Source organism: Anser cygnoides, chromosome 1, assembly GCF_040182565.1.
Source record: "Anser cygnoides isolate HZ-2024a breed goose chromosome 1, Taihu_goose_T2T_genome, whole genome shotgun sequence".
Classification (NCBI taxonomy): domain Eukaryota; kingdom Metazoa; phylum Chordata; class Aves; order Anseriformes; family Anatidae; genus Anser; species Anser cygnoides.
Window position 1 is genome coordinate 194,723,119 of NC_089873.1, and position 27,819 is coordinate 194,750,937.

Here is a 27,819-nt window from a genome sequence, read left to right on the forward strand (position 1 = left end):
AGAAACAAAGTTATTATCCCACCAAGGTGTCTTCTAACACATCATGTCCTAATATTATATCTGAAATGGAGACTCAAGATGCACACTCAAGTTTTTCACACGTAGTCAACACGGGTCATGACACCACGATACAGAAACAGATCTTTTTAGTCAGAATTTTAATATTTAGAATATTCTATTTTAAAACACCCTGTTTTTTCTCTTGTCAATTACACCTGTGTAATAGATACAAACTAACAGCAATTTTTAAAAGTATCTCCACTCTGGTAACTTACTTGATATATTTAAATAAAGTTGTTGACTTTCAATTGTCAAAGTTATGAAACAGGCATGGGCTGAAGTCACACATGGTATGCCTAAATATTTCCACTCGCTTCTACTGCACACACCTAAGTCCCAAGACACTTTGCTGTGTTCTTATTACAAAGGACAAATGTTGTCACATTTTTACACTACCAAACAGTAGGAATTTCAGACTTAAAAACTGAGCTTTTGCAGAGCACTGATTATACCTTCTGTATTACTCTGCATCGCAGATTGCCATGGGAGCTCTCTAACCTAAATTCAATAGTTACTAGACTAAACCCATTAAAAAGCAACCTGAGGATGTATTAACCATGTGTCCCAACATAATCCCATCCAAGTCAAGGCTTAAAGATACATGCCATTTTGATTCAGCACTCTTCAGTTAATATCTGCTCACCACCTCCTTTGCTCCTGCATTATTTGTCAGTAACAAGTGCTTCTGCATTTAGTTCTCTAGGAGCACTCACCAGCTCGCACTGTGCCTCAGGAGGGTGCAACTACCATTAACTGTGCCTTGCAGGCAAGAAGATGTAGGCAGAGGTAAGTGACTTGCTGAAAGGCTTACCACCAGCTAGTACCACAACAACACGCCAAAATTCCTGTCTTTTGGTACAGTTTTTAACCTACTAGATTGTGCTGTTTCTGTATTTCTCGTTATGCAGACAGGGCTGCATACGCAACTTCAGTAACATGAAATTCAAATAAATCCAAATTTAACTGCTAATGATGCGCTCCCTAAGGACCATACTTACCACCAGGCTTGAGACCAAAAACGTACGCAGATGCCTCAATGTATAAATTCACACAAGAAAATAAATCTGCTGCTCATTGTTTCCTCTAGGTTATAGCACAGAAGCTCTTCTCTCAATGACACATGAAGGGGCACTAAGACAACCCTACCTTCCCAAAGTAAAGAAAAAAAGATAAAGTTTGTTGCTTTCATGTCCTTTTTAGTAACACACCTGAATCTGAAATTACATTTCCTCCTCTCCCTCCAAGCGAGGCTACAAAATAACACGCACAGCTAGTCCATCAGGCTCAACACACACAACCAAACTTCTAATAGCACATTCAGACAATGATCAGGCTCCTGATCAGGCCTGTCTAGCGCAGTCACGATACATGTAGTCAACAAGTCTTCTTCCTTAACATCGCTGAGATCACAGTCAGAGGTTCAGACTCAGCCAAGTCTCTGCTGTTCACCAATTCTGTTACCTTTTGTGAAGGGAAACCTTATGAGGTGGGCATTTTTAAATACCACTCGGTAGTCGATGTGAAAGTAGCCACATAATTCCTTTTTATTATCAGGCAGTTCAAATTTTAAATACTGATGTTTCCCTTGGCCCAGTCTTAAAACACCCTCCACAAACCCTGTCTGCTCCCTAGCATGTTTTTGGTAATTCAGGCCTGACAACTTGCCCCACTGGCAGTGGGGTAAGTTCCAAAATAATATCAGTTACAAACCAATGGCTGAAACCGGATACCCTAAAATACAGTTATCTGTAATACTCATTTATCTACAATCTCTAATTTATGCCAAAGACCTTCCCCCTATAGTGTGAATTAACTAATTACATATTTTCTGTTCAGAAAAAATGGAACATCTGCCCTCTGTAATAAAAATGCAGCTTCCTCATGAGCCACTGGAAGAGTGGCTCTTCTATCACGAGACAGCTTAAAATGACCTAAGAGGAAAAAGATAGCATTTGCTTCTGCTCACGTCAAACAAAACGTAAGGATTTGACATATTCTCCCAACTATTTCTACTAAAACTATTTCCTAAGCAGCAACAGCTCGCTGTCAGCTGTCCCAGACATAAAACACGTCTTAGTAATAACATATAGTAACAAAAACGCATTCAATCCATGTTACTTTACCTTATAAAAGGTCCATCAATTTCTATTGAAAATGAATTAGCATCTCAAACTTGAATGCATTCTAAAGTGAGGGTGGAAGATCATCTTCAACCACAAGGTTAGTGAGACAGTGGGGAAACAAATGAGACCCTACCAAAGGGAACCCTGAAATCCCATTTCCTGTCCCCTCTGTCCATCCTTTCAATTTCATCTCCTTTAAATATGCGAAAGTGAAAAATTATGATTTAAAAAAATTTTTAAGACCATTGCAAAAATTAAATGACAATCAGGAAATTGAATGCTACGTCACATACAAAGAATTTACTATAAGGAACACTTTCACCTCCAATTGTTAAGCCAAAAAAAAAAAAATCTGAATGTGCATGCAGTGCCTGAAGGCAGGAAGGCAGCACTTAAAACTACAGACACATTTCACAGTCCCTCAATCAAAAAGCCTTTTTTTTAAAATATATTTTTCTTTTTGTTACACTACATTTTTTTTTCTCTTCCTAAAGGATAAAAATTAGTCGTAGTGCAAAAAACATTCATGCAGTAAGGCAGGCTACAAGAAATATGACACTTTTCACAATCACAAAAAAATTATAAATATTTATGATGTGGCATGTTCTGTTCATTGTGCTTGTCTGGTGTTCAAAAAGATGCATTCTCTCATCATTGCATCTGAACAGGTGAAATACTGTTTTTTTTAAATGCAAGTAAACATCTGATCAATGTCATTTGTTCTCCTTGGCATTATAAAGGCAAAGATGCGTTAACAGACCAGCTGATAAAGTATTTAATCATTACAGTCTTTTATCGAACAACAGCATCACTAGAAGTATACGAATTCGACAGTAAATAGCAGATTGATTGTAAAGTCATACATAAGTCTCTTCTTCCCTATTTATTAAATTGCATCTTTGAAATCTAATACCATTATTTCCCAAAAAATTGACTATGATTTCACCTGTATGATAGAGAATAGATGATATCGTTGCAGCTACCCTCAAATGCAACACTTCACTAATGAAAAACAAGGTGAGATTTTCATGGTCCTCAAATCATTATAACAGGATTACAGGGGTAGACTTTCAGATTAAGTGTGTGAAGTATGCTTTGACTTCAGCTGGAATACTTCTGTGCCTAAATGTAACTCGAAGATTTCATAAATCCTCTCTGAATTATTTTGTTTAAACACAAACCTTAACAGACACTAGAACATCCAGCATCAATCACTAGCAATTAGTGGGTAAAGTCAAACTGGATAAAGTCAGCATTTGCAGAGCAGAGCAATAAAACACTTTATAATGCTTTGGAAATCAGGAGCTTTGAGTATAAAGTAGGCCATTAATCGCATGTGGTTCTAGGATCTCGCATTTATTCATGACCTGGAGAAATCCAAACCTTTCTCACAACGTCTAACAGAACTGCACTGAGCACTAAAAACATTCAGTGGTCTTCCATATGTGACAAAGTCAGAAAATTCTGCTTTGGTCAATGACAAATAATCCAGAAGCAGTTTGCAAGTATATGGTATGTAAATTTAAAGGTTTTTAAATGCCTTTTTTTTTTTTAATGCCCAACTACAGTTACTAAAGTTTCCAAATTAAATCCAAAATTATACGACATTGAATAAATCATGAAAAAAAATCCAAAAGCCTTAATAACACTGATGTAAGAAGTCAGCACTTTTTCATATCTGAAATTTATTACTGAATGTTGAGCTCACGGTAGTCTAGAGACATTTCTGAGATTTTTTTAATTCCCCTTTTCCCCAAACACTTTCAGGGGAAAAAAAAAAACTTTTTTTTTTTTTTTGTCAAGCAAACACTTCCACTGAACACTGCTTTATATTAAAAAAAGAAAAAAAGAAAAAGAAAAAAAATGCTCCCACTAAACTCTTACAAGATTTTAAAGTTGGAAATAAAGACACATCGTTATCAACAACTGGCGTTGTATATAGCTTCATGTTACCCAGCTACTTACAATGTCAGAACAATCTGTGTCCTCTGTAGCCTTGAAAACACTGATGAATTTAAATGAACTTGCACGGCACTTACTGTGCAATATATTTAAGTATTTTCCCTCACTGAGTAATCTATATCACAGTACCTATTTCTGCACTTCAACAACTGAGGAAGAAATCAACTTACCCTGTGTTTTTCCTTAATTTTCTTCCTGTATTCTTCTTTGTCAAATTTGTCTTCTTCCCGCAGTATCTCTTTCACTTTATCTAAGTTGATACCACTGGCATCATCATCTTCATCTGCAAAAGCCAAACTGGATTTTTGCACAGGTGGCCACTGCTGCACTAACTGGATTATAGATAAGAAAAACAATGGTTAGAGATGTTTTTGAACATCAAAGTTTTTATGTCCTAAGTAGTCCAACACATTATTTTTTCTGGACTAAATAAAAAGGCCATTTGCAAAGAAAAAAATATTTTGAACAACACAAACTTAGATACCTTACTCAACATCACATTCAGTCAAAAATAAGTATTTAAAAATAAAGTCTTCATTATACCGTGTTACTATTTAATAGATTCACTTGAACTTTTTTCCCTTTGCCTAATGGCATAAATAATTTATAACCATATTAGTAATTTGGAGAGAAAAAAATGGTATTTTCTTTCAAGAAATGATTCTCCAAAATAATGCAGAACAGAATGTCAGTAAGTTTAAACAGTATATTTTCAAGTAAATTATCAACATTCCAATATTGCTAATTCTCCAAATGGAGAGAAAAATCAGTTAAAACTTCATCACAGAGTACATGAATAACTCTAACTGCAGGTCTGTGTTTTGGCAGGAAGCAAGGAGGATAGACATGAAGGTTTACTTTGGTTATTGTACGAATACTGCATTGGAAATGTTTTAAGATTCACGTTTGACATGTGGATGACATGCTGAACACATCCAACATAAATAACTGAAGCTCTAAACTGAAGACAAAGACTACATATTAACAAAAAACAGCCCCACCTATCTCATGACATAAGAGCTTATACTTAATGAGCCGACATGTTTGCCAAATCATTCCTGCATATGGATTGACAGAGTAGTAACTCTTAAAAATAAGCTATATGATAGAAAATACTGAATGTCTTTCAGATAGTTTGTAAAAAGAGGGACAAATGTAAAGGCATGTTTAGGACTCTCTAATGCACGTAGGGTGTTAATCAACTGGATCCTGGTTATCCCAACCGAGTGTTTCCACTTGGTTTCATAAAATGGACTTTGTGTATTTGCTAGGAAGTTACATTTCTTAAAGGAGATTTATTTTTAAGCAGAAGCATGTGGAGGGGAACAGTAAAAGTTGAAAGTACAGTTTTATACAGCCCAGCAACAAAGTAGGAACAGATGCAAAGTTTCTAACCTTAAACAAGTCAAGCATCTTCTCTACTGTTAATATAGTCCCTCTGCTAATTTTTGCTCCACATCCCATTTGCTTCATTGTATGGGCACATGAAGCTTTTGCACATATGTTTTAAGATGAGACAACTACTTTTGAATATCTAAAATATCTAAATAAGTGTCTATTGAATATCTAAATCTAATGTAATATCTATCTATTTAAATATCTAAAAATATCTAAATCATTTCCAGTCAATAGGGCAACCTCTAAAACCTTTTAAATTTTGTTTGATGACAGTAATTATATGGCTATACCCCCCTTCATCCACAATACAAAATCCTTTTATTTTATTTGGTCACAAAAGCAAATGAACTACTTGTAAAGGTGACCTCTCTTTCAGTTTATGCCTTACTGAAATTAATCTAGAGTTTAAAAAAAAACACAAAAAACATTACTTTCTTCTTAGTGCTGGAAATGGAAAAACAATGTACACATCTGAAGCTGTGAAATCAAATGTTAGGAAAGTTTATGGAGCATGGAGACTTGCTCCTGAGGTTATCACCACAATGAAACCCTACAGTAACTAGCAATCCACAGTAGTTCCTTGCTGTATAAAATCAATACATTTTTCCAGGGGCTATTAAAAGATCCAATTAAATTACTGGCCAATTTCAATGCACTGCTGCATCAGCACCAGCAGGCAGAAATTTGGTACTCCCTTAGGTTTTCTAACAACATTTTCCATCTAGAAATAGTGAACATTGGAAAGAAAACCAGGAACTTCCTCTAATTCCAATAAGTTAACTCGACTTGGGAGAGCTCTGGCAACTACCTATAGGAAAATAGCATTACCTACCTACAAGTAAAAAATAGGTTCTCTATTCCACCTGAAATTGAGGATAATAGGCAGGAAAGAAGTACAGATAGCTAAGTATAACAACAGCTCTCATCCAAATAACTTACAAATACAAATGTAAAACAAGGTCAGTACTCAGCATTCCTCTTTTCCTCTGTGGAATAGAATATAAATGGAAGCTGAACAGTTTAGCAAAATGTAAACCAATTATAAGAACCACACACTTATGAAAGGTTGTTTTTTTTTTTTTTTTAATATATACATATATAATGTACTTTTTTCTTGACAGAAAGTACAAATTCAGTTCTCACCAAAATACACTTATTCTGAATTATCTTACCTCTCCATCTTCAGTAAAAACTATTCTTGTGTTGACTTTAAATTTCTTCTTCAAGATTTTTTTGGCTTCTTGAGTTCTGGTTACTTTTTTCTTTATCTTTGAGTTTGATGCATTCTGTATAAAAGAAGAAATGAGATTTCTTTGGTGTTTTTTTTTTTTGGGGGGGGCATAGAGCATATGTTTTCAATTTTCTAAAAGCAATTAGACATTAAAATGTTATTGCTAAAACATATGAATGCAAGAATGATGCCAAGTGAACATTAGCTAATAGACATTTTTCTTAAACTTGCTTTTCATAAACTTGCTCTATATCATGACAAACTCATTTATTGTTAAAAATTCAGCATCCCTAAATCCTACCAGCAGCAGGACACCAGACTCGTGCAAATCTCATGAACCTTTTTGGAACAACGACACTAAATTCATCGGCATATGCTGTCAGCTGGTAAGCCTCGTCATACAAGAAATCCAGTGTAACTGACTGAAGCCATTAGCCACAGCTGATCAGATCACTTTCATCCCACTTGTCCTCAGGTGATGAAAGTAACTCACACCAGCCTATTTCTGCGTCAATGAAATGTAGAAGAGGCCATTCAAGAACCTTTCTATTTCATAATTCCTGTTCTGCACTGTGGTGGGATTGCAATGCACAAAGGTGCTAGGAGATGTTTAAAAAACTTAGCATTTAACAAAATTTAGAACCATAAACGCTACTAGCATCACAGGAGAAAGTTTTAAGTGCTGAAGATACCAGGGAAACTAGAAGACTGAAATCCACATTGTTTCCAACAGATAGCAGTTATTCCCTCCTCGCTACCACCAAGAAACCAAAACTGACAAGAAAAAGCAAATAATATCAGCAAAACAGTATCCCTGTATAAAACACACTCATCCTGAAATTATGTTAATTATTCGTGCGCACCATCTTGTTGTTGGAAAGGAGAGGGGAAAGAGGTCATTCCCATTTTCAACAGAGATTGACGATTTACCTAGAGTATTTTTGGATATTGGAAGTAGTTTCTGACTGTGGGATGACCATTTCAATTAATTTATTTTCCATTGCATTTTACAAAAGTAGCGTCAGGTCCACAGATGGTCCGCAAAGGTTTCAGAGAGCCTCCCACGTGATGGAAGCAGCAGAACGCCACGGAGCCAAAGAACGTGGAGATTCCTCACCTCCAGCTCTTTTCCTGATAACTCTCATTCCAACAAGAATAAAAGCCATACCTGTAGAGATACCTAACGGGATAACACACGCAGCAGACATTTGAAGCAACAGCTGCCACTGCAGCAAGTACTGCGAAAGATAGCAAAAGCTATTCCACTGGAATATGCACAAGCTCCTTAGGAGAAGGCTCGTCATAATCCTGTAAAGACTGCAAAGCTCCACTACGCAGGAAAAAGTGACTGCCTGAAAACCAGCCTAAACTGATAAATAGCGGAAAGTGGTCAAAACAACCAGACAGAAAAAGGAAAACCCAAGCCTCTTTATTACTATTATTATCATTCTTATTATTATGGTCATTTTAATCGGTTTTGTATTCCATACCAAATCCACTACAAAAGGGAGAAAAAAAATTCAGAAAGTCACTGTCATTGTGGTCAGTACACTAATGCACTGAAATATGAGCTACAGAAGAGAAAAATTACAGTCTTCCTAACAGGAAAAATGGTTTGTGACAGCTACTGAGCTCTGTTATTGAGTAATGACCATATCTATTATAGAAAATAGTAAACTGTAGCAGCACTCACGAACCCAGTATTGTCACAGGAGTTTTGTTGCACCGCGCAGGTAATACTGCTGGGTCTTACACACACCTTTAGTAGCTCAGGAAGCTGTGCTATTCCTTCACTCCTGTTGCTTATCCCATAAGCACAAAATGTTGAGAGTCTACAAAAGCATAAAACCCTTACCTCAGCGTGTCAACTCATTAGTAGAACAACGGGAATTGTCCAGGGGAAGAATTTAAAGAGGGATGTACTTCAAGCTGGTACAACACTTATTATTATTACATCATTTTCTTTCACCTTTTTCACGTTTGGTTTTCTTTTTTTTTTTTTTCCTCAGTCTTCTTTCATTTCTGCATTGCCAGTATTTTTGGTACCAGCATAATATGTTGATGATATGTTGATCTGCTAGCTAAAGAGCACAGAAACCCAATGGACTGTCTAGCACACATACAATTGTAATATTTTTAGTTGTATCTCCATCCCTGCCCTGTTTTGTGTGATTTTGAGAAGCAGAAGTATTTTGCTGCTGCAAAGTAACATGGAAACAAATGAGACAGGTCAAAGTTTCCAGACAAAGAGAAGGAACAAGAGAAGGAAGAAACAAACGGGAAACTAAATTCCCTTACTATACACATAAAAGCACAGTGTAAGATCAGTGTGTGAATTCGGCAGATGTACAAAATACAGCATGAATGAAAGGTAAAAGATTATGATAAAAATACAGGAAAAGCATCAGTACAAAATTCTGCATACCTCATAGATAATTAAACTATTCTCTATTAAGACACTTTTGTTGCTTTACCAAACTGAACACTCTTCAGAAAAGATGGGTATCAAGGCTTCCTTAAGACTCCATTTCCTGACAATTACAGTTTAAGACCACACAGTGTGGAGACCAAACGGACTCGGACACCAAAACATGTAATCACAGACGTAGGCCCAATTTTGCCAGTTACGTGACTTGCTGTTCAGCAGAAGTGGCACAGCCCAGGGGGAGGTTAGTGCTGTGGTTCCTCTCGCAGCTTCCTTGTCCCACCTGGTTCCCATTCCCGTGCCCTGCACGGTCCAGAAGAGCCAGGCAGGTTGGTTGTGGTGTGTATACAGTCCTGGAGCTACTGTGGGATCCCATGACTGTTGCTTCAGTCCTCTCTTGAGGACATCTCTCACACTGCTCTGGAGTCCCTAAGGCCCTAACGTCTGTCCACTAAGTCTCTCCTTCACGTGTCTCCAGAAGCATTTTTCAGAGCATCTAATTTCGACATCTCCTCTCTTCACTGGCCGCCGCCACCCCCAAATGTACCTGAGCCAGGCATTTCTCCATCCGGCTGCCGTTTCGGCACATGATGGGTTGTTTCCATCCATCTCAGCACACGGCCTCCTCCCACCCACAGCCCTCCCGCAGCCCATTACTTCAGCCCCGCCATTTATGCCCAACACACTGCCCTCACCCAAATTCCTCATGCCACTGCCTGCCTTGGCTCTCACCCTTGCATTTTAACAGCTACTTTAAAACATCAGGTCCCCATTGGGGAGGGCTCTGATTCATCCACAGTAAGAAGCATGTACATAAGCAGTGGATGGCAGACCTCGGATTTTCCTAATCTTCTGTGCCAACTGGTTTCCTGCATTTCTCAAGCCACTCTGCTTGCTCGGTTCCCATTTTCAACTTTTGTACTGGAAGATACCTGAATTTACAAGCAGCAGGCTGGCATTTAACCCTCATTCTTCATGGCTTCATCAGTTTTCTTTACAATGAGTTCACCCCACCAGCAGACACCACCAGCTGCTGGAGACCGCCGAAAGATCTCCATCTGCTAACCTCAGGCACTGCAGAAAACACAGCGCTGGCAGGAGCGATGTCTCCTCTCTAACTGCTCAGAAAACAGAAAGCTGAAGTCGGAGGTTACAGGCTACGCTGACAGAAACACCACCACACCAGCAGACATGGGTGGACAGAAAGCTTCTGCCGACATCAAGGCTGCTGCTAGCACCAGAGCAAGGCTGAGAGCGCGCGGCTGGTCCTCACACTGACCTGCTCACCCAAAAAACGCTGTGTGTCAAAACCTGCTCAACCTGTATCTGCCTTGGTAAGCCTATTTCTAGAGCTGAATTACACCATCAAATAAACCAGATGCAAACACAGTGGGCATACATGAGCCAGGCTCAGAATTTTATGTTACCATTAGATATTAAACGGATTCTGTGGGTAAACTCAAGTTGGTAACACAAGATGTAAGGACAGGCAGCATATGCTTCCTTCTCAATTACAAGCAGCCACCTCCTGTTAACTAACACGTATACACTGCCCCATGCCTCACAAATAAGGCCCTTAAGTCTCAGGTTTTCTTCTATAAACATGTGGTGATTGTTGAACTGATAAAACAAGATCAGAGTGATAATCAACCTCTAAAACACCATGTAACAACCATTAGAAGTTAGCTGCACGAGTCTACCAAAAATTCATAAAACATCGACTCAGCTTCATCACTGGGGGTTTTCCGTTATTATCAGTCAAAAGCCTAAATTTCCCTTTCCTTTCACACACGCACGTGCCAGATGGCTTGTTGGATTATGTAATGACTTAGAATAAAAATCAGTTCTTAGAAGCACAGAAAATTCAAATATTTTGATATACAATCCAGAACAAAACAGTTAACATGCAGCAAGTTATTTTTTCCTTCAGGAAGAAGCAGGCTTCTGCCTTCTGGTTTAATAGATCTGATATTCTTAGCTGAATCTCTATGAAAAAGGTTTTCTTAATGACGACACTGACAAGTTTCAGACATAAGAACTTACTATCTTTAATTACAACTTTTAGCTCAAAAGACTGTGTCAGAAACAGAAATTTTGCTATTCTAATATGGAATGGTTTTCCATATTGATACATTTAATACAATTAACACCACTGATAAAGTCAATAGTTTAGACTTGGAGTATACAATACTCAATAACTCAGGGTCAAAGCATTTCCAGTCTCTTACCCTGACAAAGACAAACACGTTTGCTTTGGCCTTAGACTTAGGGTCTTACAAACCACCAAGTGTGACATTTGGTTCTTTCTAACTTCAATTTGCCGGTTTAATTCTAACTGCGCTAGCCTGTGAAAGCAAGCACAGTGCATTTGTTACAGAAGCTGCCTAAGACAGGACTGCATTATTGTGGCAGGGTAAAATATCAGTAGGAGAAAAAAGTTATAATCAATTCCTCAATCATGTTAGGTATAAAAAGCATTACTGCTTTCCTAGTTTTTTTTTTTTTTTGGGGGGGGGGGGGGGGGGGGGGGGGGACACGGACGGACAGCTTTTCTCCCCTGCTTATACCTTGCAATTACTAGAAAGAATAGCTGTGTACCTGGAATTTTTTATTTTTTTTTTTTGTCTCTCCCAACATTATTACATTACTTTTACCCAGAGTTCAGCAGCAGCAGGCTCAGAAACACAAATCGATTCAGTAGTCAATGTCGCACACTTGTTTTGTATTTCACGGAACCACAGAAAGGTTTGGGTTGGAGAGGACCTTAAAGACCACCTAATTCCAGCCCCCTGCCATGGCCAGGAACACCTCCCACCAGACCATTTCTTCATAAACTGCCCAGAACAGGAGCAAGGCTTGTCACATCTGTATTATTGCAGAGCATTTCAATCCTCCTGTCAGGCTGCAGAATTCAGACCCAGAAGTCATTCTTTACACAAAAAGACACCATCCTGCCAAATTAAAGGTACCATGTCTTAGACAAAGAGAAAGGCTGCCTTCATCTTTGCACAGCATAGAGCACACATCCAGTGCTTTCACCTGACGGGCACTACTGAACTCTCAGAAGATTCAGTATCCTCCAACCAGAACCATTACCTCTCAACCCCAGAAACTCACCAAACTCAGACTATGAAACTTTTAATTACTTACAACAGAGATAAGGTTAGAGGAGAGAGAAATTTTCACTCCTGCTGACAGATATTGAACCATAAAAGCAGCAGTGAGACACAAACTTTACCCTCCTACACATAATTATAAAACATGAGAAGGAAAATATCAAGAGAAGCAAAATAACCAGACTCCAAACTACAGTCCACATCACTTTAAGCACCTGCAAAATTATTAAAAAAAAAAAAAAAGGTTTCCTCTTAGAAATACAGTTTGGCCCAACCAGTCATCTGTCTTCCCAGTAGAAGGAGTAGAAAGTATCCAAGAAACAGAAACCTGGGGGCTTAGGATGCAGCTTGACCACAACGAGATTGGTGGATGCTGCTTTTCTCTTCTCCACCAGGACAGCTGGTTCAGTCCTTCCCGATTCCTGCTGGATGCTGATGAGCCACAAGTGGCTATCCATGGACTTGAGCACCAGAACAAGCTGATGCCACTGAGCAGCAGCCGCACAGTGCCCTTCAAACCAGCCCTCTGTTTACACCATGCAGCTCCCCCAGTCACAGCTTTCTTTTTTTAATGTAATACAAGCAAAGCTAACTTTGTTTTGGTGAAGAACCCTTTCTTTTTTTTTTTCTTTTTTAATCAAAACTTTAAGAATTAGGAAGGTCAAATTTACAGGCTTTACCTAACAAGCTTGCACAGCGTCCACAGAATTTACCAAACACAGCTTTTACCATGAAGGTTGTGAATATAAGGACATAGCCAGGCTGGTACTCAACAGACAAAAGCAGCACTCCTTACATGTTGTTTTATTTGCTTCTCTGTGAATTTTTAAAGTGCATCATTCAAGTATCAAGATCAACACGATCTTGACTTTTTCAAGCGATAGCTTAAATTAGAAGGGTGGGTTGATTTTTGTTGTTTTGGGGTATTTTTCCTTCGAGGGGATGAGGTGCCGTTTTGTTTTTAACTAGTATCACACAAGCTTCCAACCACGACACTTGAAAAAGCACCAAGTCAAAAGTAATTTCTGGTAATTCCTTAAGCAAGGTTGGAAAGTGAAATTTTGGACATTACGTTAGTTGCTACACATATGTATTACTTACTTTTGAAACCTAATAAAACTGAGATGCTTTTGAACGAGACCACTTTCTGGGGTAGAAGAACATAGGCAGAGAACTGAAGATGGGTGTTAGAGTAACAGTTGTGAAAGTAAGAGTAAGCCCTGGTCAGTATTCAAAAGAACAGCTCTCACCATACACAACAACACACACACTGCGCCTCCCAGAGTCCTATCAGGGAGAAAAAAAAAAAAGAAAAAAGGAAGAGGAGGAGGAGGAAATAAGGAAAAGTTCTAATAATGGCTGTTTGATATTGCTACCTGCACTATGGACAAAGAGCCCAAGACTAGCAGCTCATCACACTATCACTCCAGTTTAAATTACCCTTCAGATCACAGAAACAGCAACAGATAGAAGAACCCACAGCTAGGACAGAACTGTGCTATGGCAACCACACGCTTGGATGATGCTGTCTTTGGTTCCTTTGGTTACCGTTAGGACAGAAGATTACATCTGAATCTGAGTTTCATTAGAGTTTGTATGCGATTGGGTTTAAGACCTAGGTTAGAGTGTATATCTTAATAAACCACATACTTTTATTTCCTATAAAACAAATTAAATTAAGGCAGGGAAGCTGAAGAGATTAAAACTAAGAGATTAAAATCTCGATGTCAAACACATAATGTAAAAGTGAGGAACAAAAGACTTGCCAGCTTACAACTTGCTAAACCAACTGCAATTTTCTGCAATAAATTTATGTGATGAGTTTGGGTTTTTTTTATATGTAGACAGTTATTTACTATCCCTTGTGTTTCAAAAAAAAAAAAAAAGGTTTCATTAGATCATTTTTACCCATATATAGACAAATGACAGCAGAAAGGAATGGATCCATGCTCAGTACTTGTCTCCAGCCACAGCTAAAAATTCAGCATAACAGAAAGGTTTATTAAATGGTTCTTAAAAGATAAATCATACTCCCCTTTCTAATTGACAGCATATAGTGCTATTTCTCTAGCATACTTCTAAAACACTCAAAACAATCAGAATTGTTTTCTACTGAATTGCTGCACTTTTTATATAGATGAATGCATATTCCACATTGTACTCGATCATTCATTTCAGCAACTGCTATCAAAACTTAAAATTGGAAGTTTCAGTAAAAGCTAAAGAGAGCCCACATTTATCAAAAAAGAAACTTCATTTGATTATTATGAATTATATAATTGTACACATAGCTCTACTTATATACCAGCTAACAGTTTTTAACATGGATCTGCAAAGTCACTGCACATCATTTTACTGTCACTGAGAAATCACTAAGAAATTTGTTGAGTTGTATTAACTAGATCTCACACTGAAAGATGTTTCTGTTTAATACAGAACTTTGTGGTACCGGTGTTGTGTTAGCCCCAAAATCTCCATATCCTATAAGCATTAGCAGCAACGACCTCCCTTTCTAAAGCATTCAGCTCTCAGCAACACAAGACAATGACTCTTTTAAAGAGAAGTATAACAAAATAGTGAAGTACTTTATATATTCCTTGGCAAAAAGTAAGCTAAATTATAATTATGTCTAACTAAATGAAGAATAAGACATTTCAAAAGCCTGTAATTCAAAACCAAACATATAAACACATATTTACTCCTGTGGTTAGAGTTGGTAGAAAGGTGTAATAATCTAAAGATGACCTTAGGCTGTTAATATACAAGATTTATACAATGATGATTAACACTACTACTAATTCCAATGCCAGATCAGGACATAAAATGTTTTCATTCCTCCCCTCCCTATGTCATCACAAGTTGCTGCATCATTAGAACATGACCTTCTTTGATAAAATCTAACAAACACAGTAGCCATCAAATTTTCCTGCACTTCTACAGCCAAGAAAAATGTTGAGCAGTCTAATCACTTGCAGTTATCCTAAACTAGGGACTGCGGCTTAGTAAATGAAGAGAAATCCCTCATACAACATCAATTAACATGCAAATATGATTTGGCTGACTACTACTCATACTCCCTATTCCAGACCTTCTGCTTTAGGTAAGCAAGAAGAGGCCATCATGAGGATGCTGTTTCCAATAAAACACTGCAAACCAGAGAGAAAAGCATTAACATGCATTCCATATTGAACTACATTAGAAACCACTTCTAACTTACACATCTTCTTCTGTTACTTTCCAAAAAAATCCCCAAACCGACAAAACAGTAATGTAAAGTTGAGAAGCAACTGCTTTGCACCTTTTGTTCCATTTCAGATCTCCAGCAACGATAACATTGAGATAATTTCTCACTTTCCAGCAGCTGGAAAATCCTTCCTATTCATCCCCCCCATTAAGCGACATGGAACAAGACCCACATTTAAAATGGGAGGGAGGCAAGCCAGCTAGAAAGGGGAGGGGAGTGCTGCCTTGTTTTAAGATTAACAGAACCACTAAGCCCTTCAGGTAAATTGAAAATGCAGAACTTCCTTCCATTTGTACTTTTTCAGTCTCCAAAAGAACCAGAATAGCTCCTTCTCTCCCAAGAGGCATTTAGTATCCTAGTGCAAGAGAATAAAATTGAAATATTCAGAGAAATGCAAACACTAAATGCTACAGCAAGAAGGCAATGTTGAGCTGACATTTAATGAACTAAACAGAGAAAATCTGAGGCTTTTTTACTTAAAGAATAAAGATCCCATTTTTTATGCTATTGTATTTTCTAAAAGGAAGAAAAGGGTTTTCTAAAAAAGTGACATTTGTACTAAGGCAGTTAAGGTTTAAATACATGCCGTAACATCATTAAAATTATGGCTTAAAATACTCTTCAGAGGAATCTCGGGTCAAAAGGGGAGATGAGAAGATTACTCCTTCATGCTGTTTTTCTTTAAGACTGAACATATTTTACCATCTGTGACTAGCAGAACAAACCCTTTCTCCCCCTAAAGCCATGATGTGTGGCAGCAGGAACACAGCAGCAGCCAAGGCTCCTTAAAACATTTGACTTTGCGAAGATAAATATATTTACCTCAGCTTTCTCCCTCTGCATCCTTTGCTACATTCAAAAACCGAAATTCGAAAGCTATGCCCATTAAATAATATCATTATGGTCTGGTAATTAACGGGCTATTGCTGTAAATAGCAAAGTCTTCATATCCTTTCAAACACCCAACATTAATTTCCATTTATTTGAGCAGTGCAAGTTTTTCAGCAGTAGACTAGTGCTGATAATCATCATTACTTTATTTCACCTTTAGATTAAAATAGATGGTACACGCTCCTTTCTCTTTAGAGGCCTCTAAACTAATTTCTCTCAATACCCAAGAACTTACACAAGTAAGAGCGTTCATCTGGCCTGCACTTGGGCATGGCAGTACTGAGGCCACTCGAGAGAAAGATGTAATACTAGACGCCAAATCCAGAAGGGTTTACCTCTAAGACAAAGCTTATTTGAGTTTAGCTCCCAAGCAGAGAGTGCACAATCAATCTCAAAAGCACATCAGGGCCTCCTCTGCAGACCAAAGGAGCAAGGAAACCAACAGCGTGGCCTGGGAGATCCAGCTGGGCGAAGGCTGCAGCAGAGCAAGCACGAGGTACCCACAGCACAGAAGAGGAGGGAAAGAAGGAGGGGTTAACCGAGTGGCAAGAGACACGAAGTAACGTAGCTAGTTTCTTCCTGTCACGTCAGTCAAGGATAACCTGAAAATACAGAATTTCTTCACAACTAAAGGCTGAAATGCCACGATAACAAACATAAAAGATTATTTCCGGACTATGAATTATTTCATGACTACGTAACCGTTAAAAAAGAACTTAAAAAAAAAAAAACTTTTAAAAGGCTGACTCCTTTCTCAAGGTATTTGATGCAGACTAAAGATGCCACAAGCAGAAGTGATCTCGTACTCCCTGAGCCCTTCCACATACTCTCACCACTGCCCTTCACTAGCATAGATCCTTTCCTGCCCCTGAGAAAAGGTGCTTTACAGGTATAAAACTGGCAGAAAGCCAACACTAAGAAGACTGCAAATGGTATTCTGCCATTTTAGTTAGCTCCCAGGGGTCAGACAAGCACTCGTGCAGACATGTGGAAGGAGCAGGAGCCGGGCAGGCAGAGACACACAGCTCCTCCACTAACAGCCAGCAGTGTCTCAGCCGTGCTGCTAAAGGGAACTGCTCCTTCAATAAGTTTCAGGTAAAAAGCCAGGTAAGAAAAGTAGCAGAAATTGTTTTGAGAATCAAATGAGATTCTCAAGCATTGATAGACATGAGAAGTACCTCTACTCTCTAGATCCCAGTATAGGAAAAACACAAGTGTACGTGGTGCCACTGCCATCACAAGTACACAAGCCATCACTGCTCTCCAAACTCAGTAAATTATGATGAGAAGAAATAATAGGGGCCAACATCCATTTGAACTGGCACAGTCAAGATGACTGAATCAGTCTGCTAAGATTTAGCTTTTGTTCCACTACAGAAGTGCCCTGGCCAAAACCCCTGCCAAAAAAGATGCCCACTCACAAGTTGTATGAGGGAGTTTGATAACCATAAGCATACCAATCTATATAACCAGACACTAAATTTCAGAGCACTAGAAACTACTTATCTTGGGGTTCTAAAACTGTCTGCAGTTTAAACTGCCTTCTCATCTCTTTTAAAACATTTTGCCTGATCTGAAAGCCTCCACACCTTCTGTGTTTGCAGAAGTCAACTTTTAATAGGAGGTCAAATTAATATGGAAGTTTATATAATGAATATTTCCAACCTGCTTGAAAAAATAATTTAAAAATCATTACACATCTCCTCTGTCTCTAGCTGAAGCAATTAAAAGTTTTCAATTGTTTCAGCAATATATATGCAGATAGCCTAAACTCTACCTAACTCCCAGTGCTCAGTTACAAGAGAGTTAAGAATCCATTAAGAACAAGTCAGAGGGCTCAGAGCTAACTTACAAGTGAGCAAGGCACAAGGCTTTCAGTAAATCATACGGTCACAGCCAGCTGGTCCCAGACACACATACTGTGAGCTCCTAACTTCAATATTTTCTATACTACTCATTCTTGCATGCCTTGCATGGGAAGGGATGTTGCTAGAAGAAAACATGCAAGAAGGTGTGGTGTTTCATTTAAATATTTGTGTTTTCTCAGTTTTCCTCATTCCTCTAGAATCCCATGGTGGTTTGTCTGCCACCAGAAGTTTTCAATTTTACAGTTTTTTGACTTATGAAAGTGATAGACCGATGGAAAAACTGAAACACTGAACTAAAAATACCTTCAGTTGCCAGGATACAACCAAAGTTTAGTAGGCTGATACGCTGAGGTACACTAAGATTTTTGCTGTTGTCTCTGAAGCAGCACAATACATGGAAAAGTCTTCTTCACTTCTTCGAACTGGAAAAGTATTCAGGTTTCAAAAAGCATGCTCAATTTAGTGACATCTATTTTCCTTCCCTTTAAAAACAAGGAAATTAGGTGTAAAAATTGCATTAATTCAGCATGAAGGCTCTCGTGGCAAAACATTCAGGATTTAGATCTTTACCTAGAGAGAACAGGACCAGAAATTTTGGTCCAGACCAAAAGAGAAGAATAATCAACCCTAGTTTAAAGGACAGTAGACAGAAGAAAAGGGGGAACTCCTATCGTCAACGAAGAACACACATTGACTGCACGAAGTTGAAGGACAGAGAAGTTGAAGTGACAGAGAAGGTCACAAGCCAAGACTTTGCAAAAGAAGCAGTAAATCATTTGCCAGCAACACTATTAACATCAAAACAAACAAAAAAGTGAAACTGGTAAACACTATGAGTGAGGTAGATACTGAATATAAATTTGCTGTGACTTCAAAGTTTAATACTTTCGCCTCGGCTTTCAGCAAGACCACTGTGGTACCGGACAGGCAAAGGCAACTCAACTTCCAGGAACCAGGACACGAGAACTCTATTCTATCTTGGAAGAAAAACTAAAAATGATTTATTTATTTTTAAATTCAGACATAAAAAAGACAGTTAATCTCCATCCTGGAATTCTAAATGCATTAGCACATAAAATCACAAATCTGGCAGAAGATTTTTATTTTTTAAATAAATCTTTCTTACTGACAGGTGGTGTAGAATAAGAAATGATAATACCTACAAAAAGCAGTGAAAGGGAAGAAAGCATGACCTAGGGCTATTCCTGATCATTACAAGCCCTCGGTCTGACCTCAACAGAATGTGAAGCAGAAAAACAAGTTTTGGAGGAATGATGGATTACAAAGATAGAAGAGAAATTGGAATAAGGAATATATTGTACCACAGGAATGCCAAAGACGCATTTGTAATACAAATGGGATCTTAGCTTTTCTTTTTTTTTAACAAAGGAGATGTAACCGCACTAATTCATTTAAATTTCAGAGCAACGTGTAACATAGCACTACATTTAAAAGTATTAGCTGAAGTTTAAGACAAACGTCAAGGATTAGTTACAGACTGAGACTAGAGTGAGCTGTGCTGAAAGACAAATGACCACGGAGCTGGTGACTCTCCCTGGCCCCTCCCGGGCTCCCCATGCTGCCCAGAGCATCCCAGTGACACAAAGCTGGGAGCTGGTGCAAACCCGAGAGAAGGCACAACAGGCCACTTGTATAGAAAAGGGTAATTCTGAAAACCAGACCCATTAAAATGAGATGAAAGGCCATTCAGAATCTGAAATTTCAAGTGAGAGCTCAAACCGAAGCAGGAGAAGCGGAAAGGGAGCCAGGCACTTTCAGTCAGACTGTGAGCCCCGACTGTTCCAGCAGCCACAAAAAAGACAAACAGACACCCAAAGACCTGCAGGGCAAGCTATTTCCAGTCAAAGCTGACAAGTATTAATGGTACCACAGAATGCAGTGGTATGAACTCATGTGGTACACTATGCATACCTCTAGTACCTCAGACTGAATAAAGGCAACGAGCACATCTGGGACAAGGGCATTCTTTCAAGAATTCTTTCAAGAATTTTGATATTAAGTTACAACCGATGTTTTGAAAGAGGAACAAGCATCTGTCACTCACAATACTAATTATCTTAAATTGTTTGGAGAGTACTTAATTGCATTTTAACACTCAAAAGAATGTCTTCTCCAGAGCTGCATTCACAGCTCTGCTGCTGTCACTGGGAAATATCTCATGCTCTGGTTGACCTATCTGAGCAGTAACACTTATTTTAAAGATCCTTGGAAGAAAGTCAAGTTCTGAAAATTATTTCTAGAGGAACATACTGGATTTTGCAGACCTCAAAGAATGAGCGTAATCTACTTATTACAGTTATTTCATCACTATAAATTTAACTTTTTATTTAATATAACATTACACATTTCTCTCTTCTTTCAATTTCATTGTACTGCTTTCAAGTTTGTGTGGATTTCACATTTTGTGTAGGCAGAAAAATCAATCTTACAGGAATAACGTATGAGTAAATGTGTTCCTTGTTAGCTATTCACCAAAATACATAGCTCAGACCTCTCTTGTGCTAACTGAAAGCCATTAACATTTAACAACAAAGTTTTACAAACCAGATGATGCAAACGCCTTGGTGACCTAGCAAAAAATGCTCTAAAGCCAAAGGGAAGACACGTGGCACTGATCAGCCATCCCCATCCCTCCCCGCACCACCACCCCAAGACCACCACTAGAGCCAGGTCTCATGAAGACAGGAGGCAGGAGTGGCATCAGCATTTCGGCTCTCAGTGCCGGACCATCTGCTGTCTAAAGTTGTTCCCAATCTTCCCACTGGATGCGCAGTAAATTGTTGAGAAGTCTGTTGCAGGATACAGCTGGTACACAGGTCAATAGCTGGATCGTACCAATTTAAGCAATATCGACTAAATAACACATTCCCATTCCTGAAACCTTTTTCTGAGTACCGCCAAAGAAAAGCTGCAAGTTGTCCATTTTTCAGGCTTACGCCACATCTTTGTAATTCAAAAAATGTACTGGTCTTCTGAGAAATTTTCGTAAGCTGAGAAATCCTCTCTTGACAGATGTCTTTTGGCTGGACTTTATTGCACTTTACTACTGCCAAAGAATTATCCAATTTGAGCCTTAGCTAAGCTCCTGGGCGCGCACACAAATTCCTACAGTGCCTAAACTGATGAACTAAGCTTGAGCCATCAGGCATACCAAAGAGCAGCCTGGAACTTGTAAGACAGTGGGGATGCATCAGCATCTGTTAGCACAACGATCATGAACCCCCCCCCCCCCCCCCCCCCCCCAGCCTGCCTCAAGGTCATTCTCACTCAAGTGAGATGGGGAAGCCCACCTAGCTCGGCTGGAGCAGCTTTACAGGCTCCAAGTCAAGTGAACTGCTGCATTGAGAATGAAGGGCTTTGAAAAAATAATTGAAATCAATGAGGAGAAAAGGGAGAAAAAAATAGGTTTATGCTTACTAATCTGTTATCACTACCCTAAAAAAAATGTTTTTGCTGACAAACCTATTCCTTACATGTAGTCCCTATGGGCTAACATATTGGTCCTACTGCCATCTCACTAGAATTCTCCATAAAAGTTTCCAGATAGATTGAGACAAGGGAGATGCTCATCTCATACAAAAAAAAAAAATCCTTTCTGAAGTCATTTCAGAGAATGCATGGGTTAATAGTAGATGACATTTATTACATTAAGAATAATCTGTCTGAAAGTCAAGATTTCTAGGATGGTAAGAAATGTTTCCCATTTCAGTTGCAAATGTTTCTACATTATGTCAAGAGCCACTCATCGATCACATCAAGGAAAAGTTTAGAAAAGCATGAAAATCAGGAACAAAGGCAAATCAACTGCCAACGTGGAAAACGGATTTTAAACATGCACTCAAAATGACAACTCTTATTCTAGAAGATGAAACAAAAACATCCTCTCAAAACTTTTTGGCAGAAAAATTGTTTCTGTAATTTGTGATCCTCAAAAAGAAACAGTGATGAGTGAGTAGTCATCCGTGTTCTCCGGATTGGTAGTGATCTTTTTCTATTAGAAGCAGTAATCCAAGATGGAACCACTTGAGATAAAGAGTAATTTAAATTCCTCTTCTCCAAAGTAAGTATTTTCTCAAGTTATGTAACTGTGATAATACACTCAGATACGGATGTTGCAAACGGACCAGTTTGTAAGAACAGCCAATTCGACCTTCTGCACAAGCCACTGAATTTAAAACGACAAAGTGTATTACTTTGAGATAACGCTTACAGCATTTCATACTTTTTTTCCCCAAAATCATGAAAGATCATACATAACAGGAGGCAAGCTCAAGGAAGTAATTTTTTCTACTCCATCTGCAGAAACTGAGGTTTATCCCTCTGTATTGCTGCACAGATATTGTTTTGATTTGTCTTAAAAGGCAACAGATATTATGACTTACTCTTACTCCAGTAGGGAAAAAATTCTGAAATGCTTTTATAAGCACTTTTTACAGTGCTTCCATGCTTGAACAGTACATCTTTTTATGGCGCAGTAACTTTTTATCATGTGTTCAATAGATTTTATTCCTGTAGCCATTTACAGAAATGTGGGTAAGATTCTTTTTATCTATCATTTTCAACTGCTCTGAGGAAAACCATAAAAAAAGCATATCCAAGTATAGGCTAATGTAGACAAGCAGAGTTTGAGAGATCGTTATGGATAAAAAGTAATCTTTCATTTCAGTCTAATGTTCAATGGTCTCTTATGCCTTGTCTAACATGAAACTTTCCTTATTCAGTAAGGAAACTTGACTGATTTGTTTTTAAACTGAAAAAGCAGCTCAGCATATTCAGTAGTCAATAATCAGGACAAGACAAGAAGCGTGATAAAAAGTTCACACTACATTGCACAAGCAACCTTCTTTCAAGGACATAATCATAATACATTTTCTATCTGTTTAGCAGTTCCCAGAAGATAACTGGCATAATTTATTATCTTATTTATCTACTTTGCTGCTTAGAACATCAGTAGGTTTCAGTATTTAGTACAGCTATGGGAAAAATAATGAGGCAGCTACAGGCCATTAGTGCAAAGAGATCAATATTTCAGCTAGGATAAGACTTGAGCGTTCAGTAATCAAAACTACGAAATACACAGAGCCAGTCTACAAGTATCTCCTCTTAATATGTTTTATGCCTACCTTTAATACATGCTTATGCAAAACAGACGATTAACTTTAGAATCCATCTGCTCACTTATTTACACTGCTTCAATAAAATTCATCTTTCGATAAGTCCCACCCTCATTGCTTAAAATAAAATGTATGTGAAGAAAAAGCCATACTTTCACTTGAAAAAATAAATCATCCAGTAAGCCAAATTGCAAAAAAATACAAGCAAGAAACCACTTCTCCTCCTTGAAGGGAAAAAAAAATAATCACTAAAAGTGGCAGCAGTTATTTGCCATAAAAGAATTCTGACTTTGAATAGTCCGATTGAAAATATGGCCACATTTCCCATGGCAGAAATAAATCCCTCTCCCATGCACACTTCCTCAGTCGGTTTTTACTTGTTCATAGTTTCATGGATTGCTCATTTGCAAGGGCTGTGGTTCAGACAGACTCAAATTTTTCATTCTGGAGATCTGAGACTTGTAAATTCACTTGCAGAATTTTAACACTTGGATTTTCAAAGAAGCCACTGTGGTTTGTTTTCTGGTATGGGATTTTCAAGATCATCATAAGCATCTTAAACTCTGGGCAGTTAGCATGCTCTTAAAACTGCTTGGATGGTTTGAGAAATGAAGTTAATTTTAAAGGGAGTAAGACATTAGACTCCTCTCACACCTTCTGAAAATCCTGTCTGGAAAATTACTACATGTCTAGAAAGATAAGAAATAGAGGGGGATAATAGAGGACAATAAAATAAATTTAAGAATGATATTTTTCTTTCAAAGTTGAACTGAAAAAAAAATGAAGTTCTCAAATATCCAACACAACACAATTTTCATCATTACCACATTCTAGCTTCAGGGCATACTGTGCTTCTAGCTATCAGCAATTCTTACCAACATAACTCAGGACTTAAATACGGAGTGGTGAGCAATTTACTGAGCAGCAGGTATCTACACAATAGTTGTAGTAGTGCTGAATACGTTATTATAAAGTCATCTTACTCAAAAGCATTAACATGAGACTTCACATCAGATCCTGTAAAAAAAACCCTGCAATCATTATGTCACACATTTAAAAGGACAATGATTCAGCAAGCTTTTTAGCTAAACATTTTCTCTGGCAGAGTTTTAACAACTATGCAGCAAATTGGTTTGTTTGCAGGTTAACCCCTTCGCCCTAACACACACAGCAGATGGCTACTGTTCGAGATGTTATTTTTTTAGCTGTAGAGGAGCCATTTTAACTTAGAAGCTATAGGCACAATTTGTGATGCAGTAAAACTACCAACTATGTACAGAGAAAATGTATTAGGACAAGGGGAGGGTGGGTTAAATCTAAAAATGGGTAGGTTTAGATTGGATATAAGGGTAATTCTTCACTATGAGGGTGGTGAGGCCCTGGCACAGCCTGCCCAGAGAAGCTGTGGATGCCCCATCCCTGGAGGTGTTCAAGGCCAGGCTGGATGGGGCTTTGGGCAATGTGATCTGTTGGGAGGTGTCCCTGCCCATGGCAGGGGAATTGGAACTAGGTGATCTTTATGGTAGGTCCCTTCCAACCCAAGCCATACTGTGTGGTTTTTTTCCCTTCTAAATACTCTACCGAGCAAATAGCAGGCATTCTACAGACTGCAAGACCATGTATTATGGACCTAACACTGCTCTACCTGAAGTGAAAGTTAAGACAGACTTTCAAACACAGTGGGGACAAAGCAAATCAGAAAGGCAGAGAAGCATACAAGGAAGCAAAGAAAAACAAATCTCTCTTGGCCACATCTTGCAGACAAAGAGGGATGATTTTGAGCTGGAGATAGGCATTACGGGCTTTGAATCTGCTCAAGGATGGAGAAGCATCCCCTTCCCCCTCTCCATGACAGGAGCAACCTTGGAGGACTCGACTACTTGGGAGAAACTTAAGCTTGTGCCTATCCTTACCATCCCCTCTACCCGTTCTCCATCACGCGTGGGGGTGATTTTCACCAAGACCTGCAGAAAATGCTCTAGCTCTTTGCTGAATATTCTCTTCCCTACAAACCTTTATCCATCCCCAGAAATCTTTAGATGTGCCCTCTGCTCCTTTAACCCCTGCGAAAAGGTTTTGTGCTACTGGACTGCCTGTCATTGTCAAATGGCACAACTTACCAGCATCAGACCTTCCTCACTATTATCTTGATCCCTCATGCGATTTTTTCCTATTTCCAGAACCACTTTTCAGACCCTCACTACTCTAAGCTTGCCCTCATAATAAGACACAACCTCATTTGTTCACTTGTGCTCAGTTCTTGTTGAGACATTCTGTTTCAGGTTAAAGTTCCCCACATGAAATGCTCATATAACTTTCTGACATATGAGAGCCTGGAAGATAGAAGTTAGACTAAGCTGCCAGAAACAAATACCAGTACTTATTCATTGCCAACCCTCTGTGACTTTTGATGTGCTATGTCGTTCTCAAGTGGTTTCAACAAGCCAACTACACATTAAGGACAAATATATTGAGAACACATCATATGCCTCCATGTTCACAATCAAAGAAGCAGCAAACTGCTTCTTTGCAAGCAAGAAGTACAACACTTCCTGATATCAAAGTACCAAAATCAACTACACAATGAAAGCCACGAGGCCGTTTCCTGGGGGATCAGCGGCTGTCCCCAGAGTGCTGAGGTACTGCTGCTGCCAGAGCAGCCATGCCACCAGCCACCTCCACAAGTCTCCAGCCAGAGGCCTCAGCCACCACCATGACTGCCACAGAGCTCCCCTCATCAGCGAAGTGACTTCCCATGAGCAAGAAACACCCACGGCCATTACAGCTTCCCCTTCAGCAAAGGCTGCAGATGACACACATGCTGATCAGATCTCTTCATACCTCCGATATTACTACTCTGTAAGTGATATAGGCCCTGCCCCACCAACATCCAAGACTGGTCACAACTAAAAGACCTGAAAATGTTCCAGATGCGATCAAACTTTCTTTTCATTTAATCTTGTTAAGGCCTCTCAAATGTTGGTCACCTTATTACTACAGTGGTCAAAAAATTCAAGGAAGTCTCTAAGTAAGATAACAGCTGTATCAAACCGTATTTTCTATCGAAACACGCACAATCTTCACATTCTCCCCATGCAAATTAAGCTCCCCAAATCACATGTTAACACTTAATTGACTGACATGAATTTTAAGCATCCTGCTGTATACCCAGTTGCATTTGATCTAGCAGTTCTATTAGTCACCGCAGTCAGCTTGACCCTAAGCCTAGTATCGAACTGGTCAGCAGCTTCCCAGACCTGATGGAAAACGGCCACTTGACTGCCCCACTACTTAAAAGGAAGCAAAGCACTCAGGATTATTTTAAAACTTCATCTAAATTCTCTAATCTAGGAAAACTTGGGAACGCCACATGTAAAACACAAGTACTCCCTGTTACGTCCCTAACACCATTACCCTGCATGAAAGGTGACTACTGTAGCTGAGTCTGTCAGAGCAAATCTCAAAAACCTCAGTCAAAACTAGTCAAAACAGCAATGCGGCACCAGCAAATACTTTGTTCCAAGAGAGGAACAAGTATTACTTCAGTTATTATTACAGACAACGCTCATCGACAACCCCTCACCACACATAACCCAAGGCAGCATGCCTCAGGCGCAGGCACGTGCATGCTGAACGCACCTGAGGGCTCAGGGACACCTCCACTCTCTAACAGACTTCACCAACCAACGCTGCTCAGGCATATAGTTATATATGTGTTTACAGCACTACATCCCCAAGACAGAACGAGAAAACAGTTTGCTACAATAAAAACAATATTACAAAATTTGTTTTCGTTGCTGGGCAGATGGTGCATTGCAACTACAGCTTATTACAATAGTCATAATCATCTCCATTACCTTGTGTTTCCCCGTCTGTCTCTTATGTCCACCTGTTTTCTTGCCTTAAACAGTAAACTCTGTCACAGCATATATCCAGTATGTTAAGTGCCTAGTGCAATGAAGTCCCAAACTCTGCTCAGAGATTTTCTAATCTATGCTAAACAAAATGGAAATTGAATATTCTCAGGATTGTATGTGGATTATTTAAAATGCACATTATTAACACCCACAAATCACGTGTTATATTTTTGTTGATTTAGTTAATAAACATATCTGTAATGTTCCCCTTCCCTCAAACACAAGTTTTTTACATTAGCAGCTCCTCTTCTACAATGTAGACCACAGAAATCAATATATATATATACACTCTAAGCTTTATTATCTTGCCTCTCAGCTTCCTCCAACACTATTTAGTGTCCGGTTTGCCTCCTTCTGTAAACCACCTTAAGGATTAGTCTACACCAACTTAGGAACCACCAACTTAGATGCGTTCTGGAGCTGAGATGCTTCACTGGAATTCTACTGGA

General features: G+C 38.8%; 1 protein-coding gene across 1 annotated transcript in view; it reads right to left on the reverse strand.

The window, feature by feature from the left end:
• The window catches only part of DDX10 (DEAD-box helicase 10), a 193,680-nt gene that overhangs the window by 76,855 nt on the left and 89,006 nt on the right, over nucleotides 1-27,819 (reverse strand). Inside the window, 2 exon segments of the mRNA XM_013188158.3 lie at nucleotides 4,316-4,477; nucleotides 6,716-6,829. Coding sequence (XP_013043612.3) covers nucleotides 4,316-4,477; nucleotides 6,716-6,829 — 276 coding nt within the window.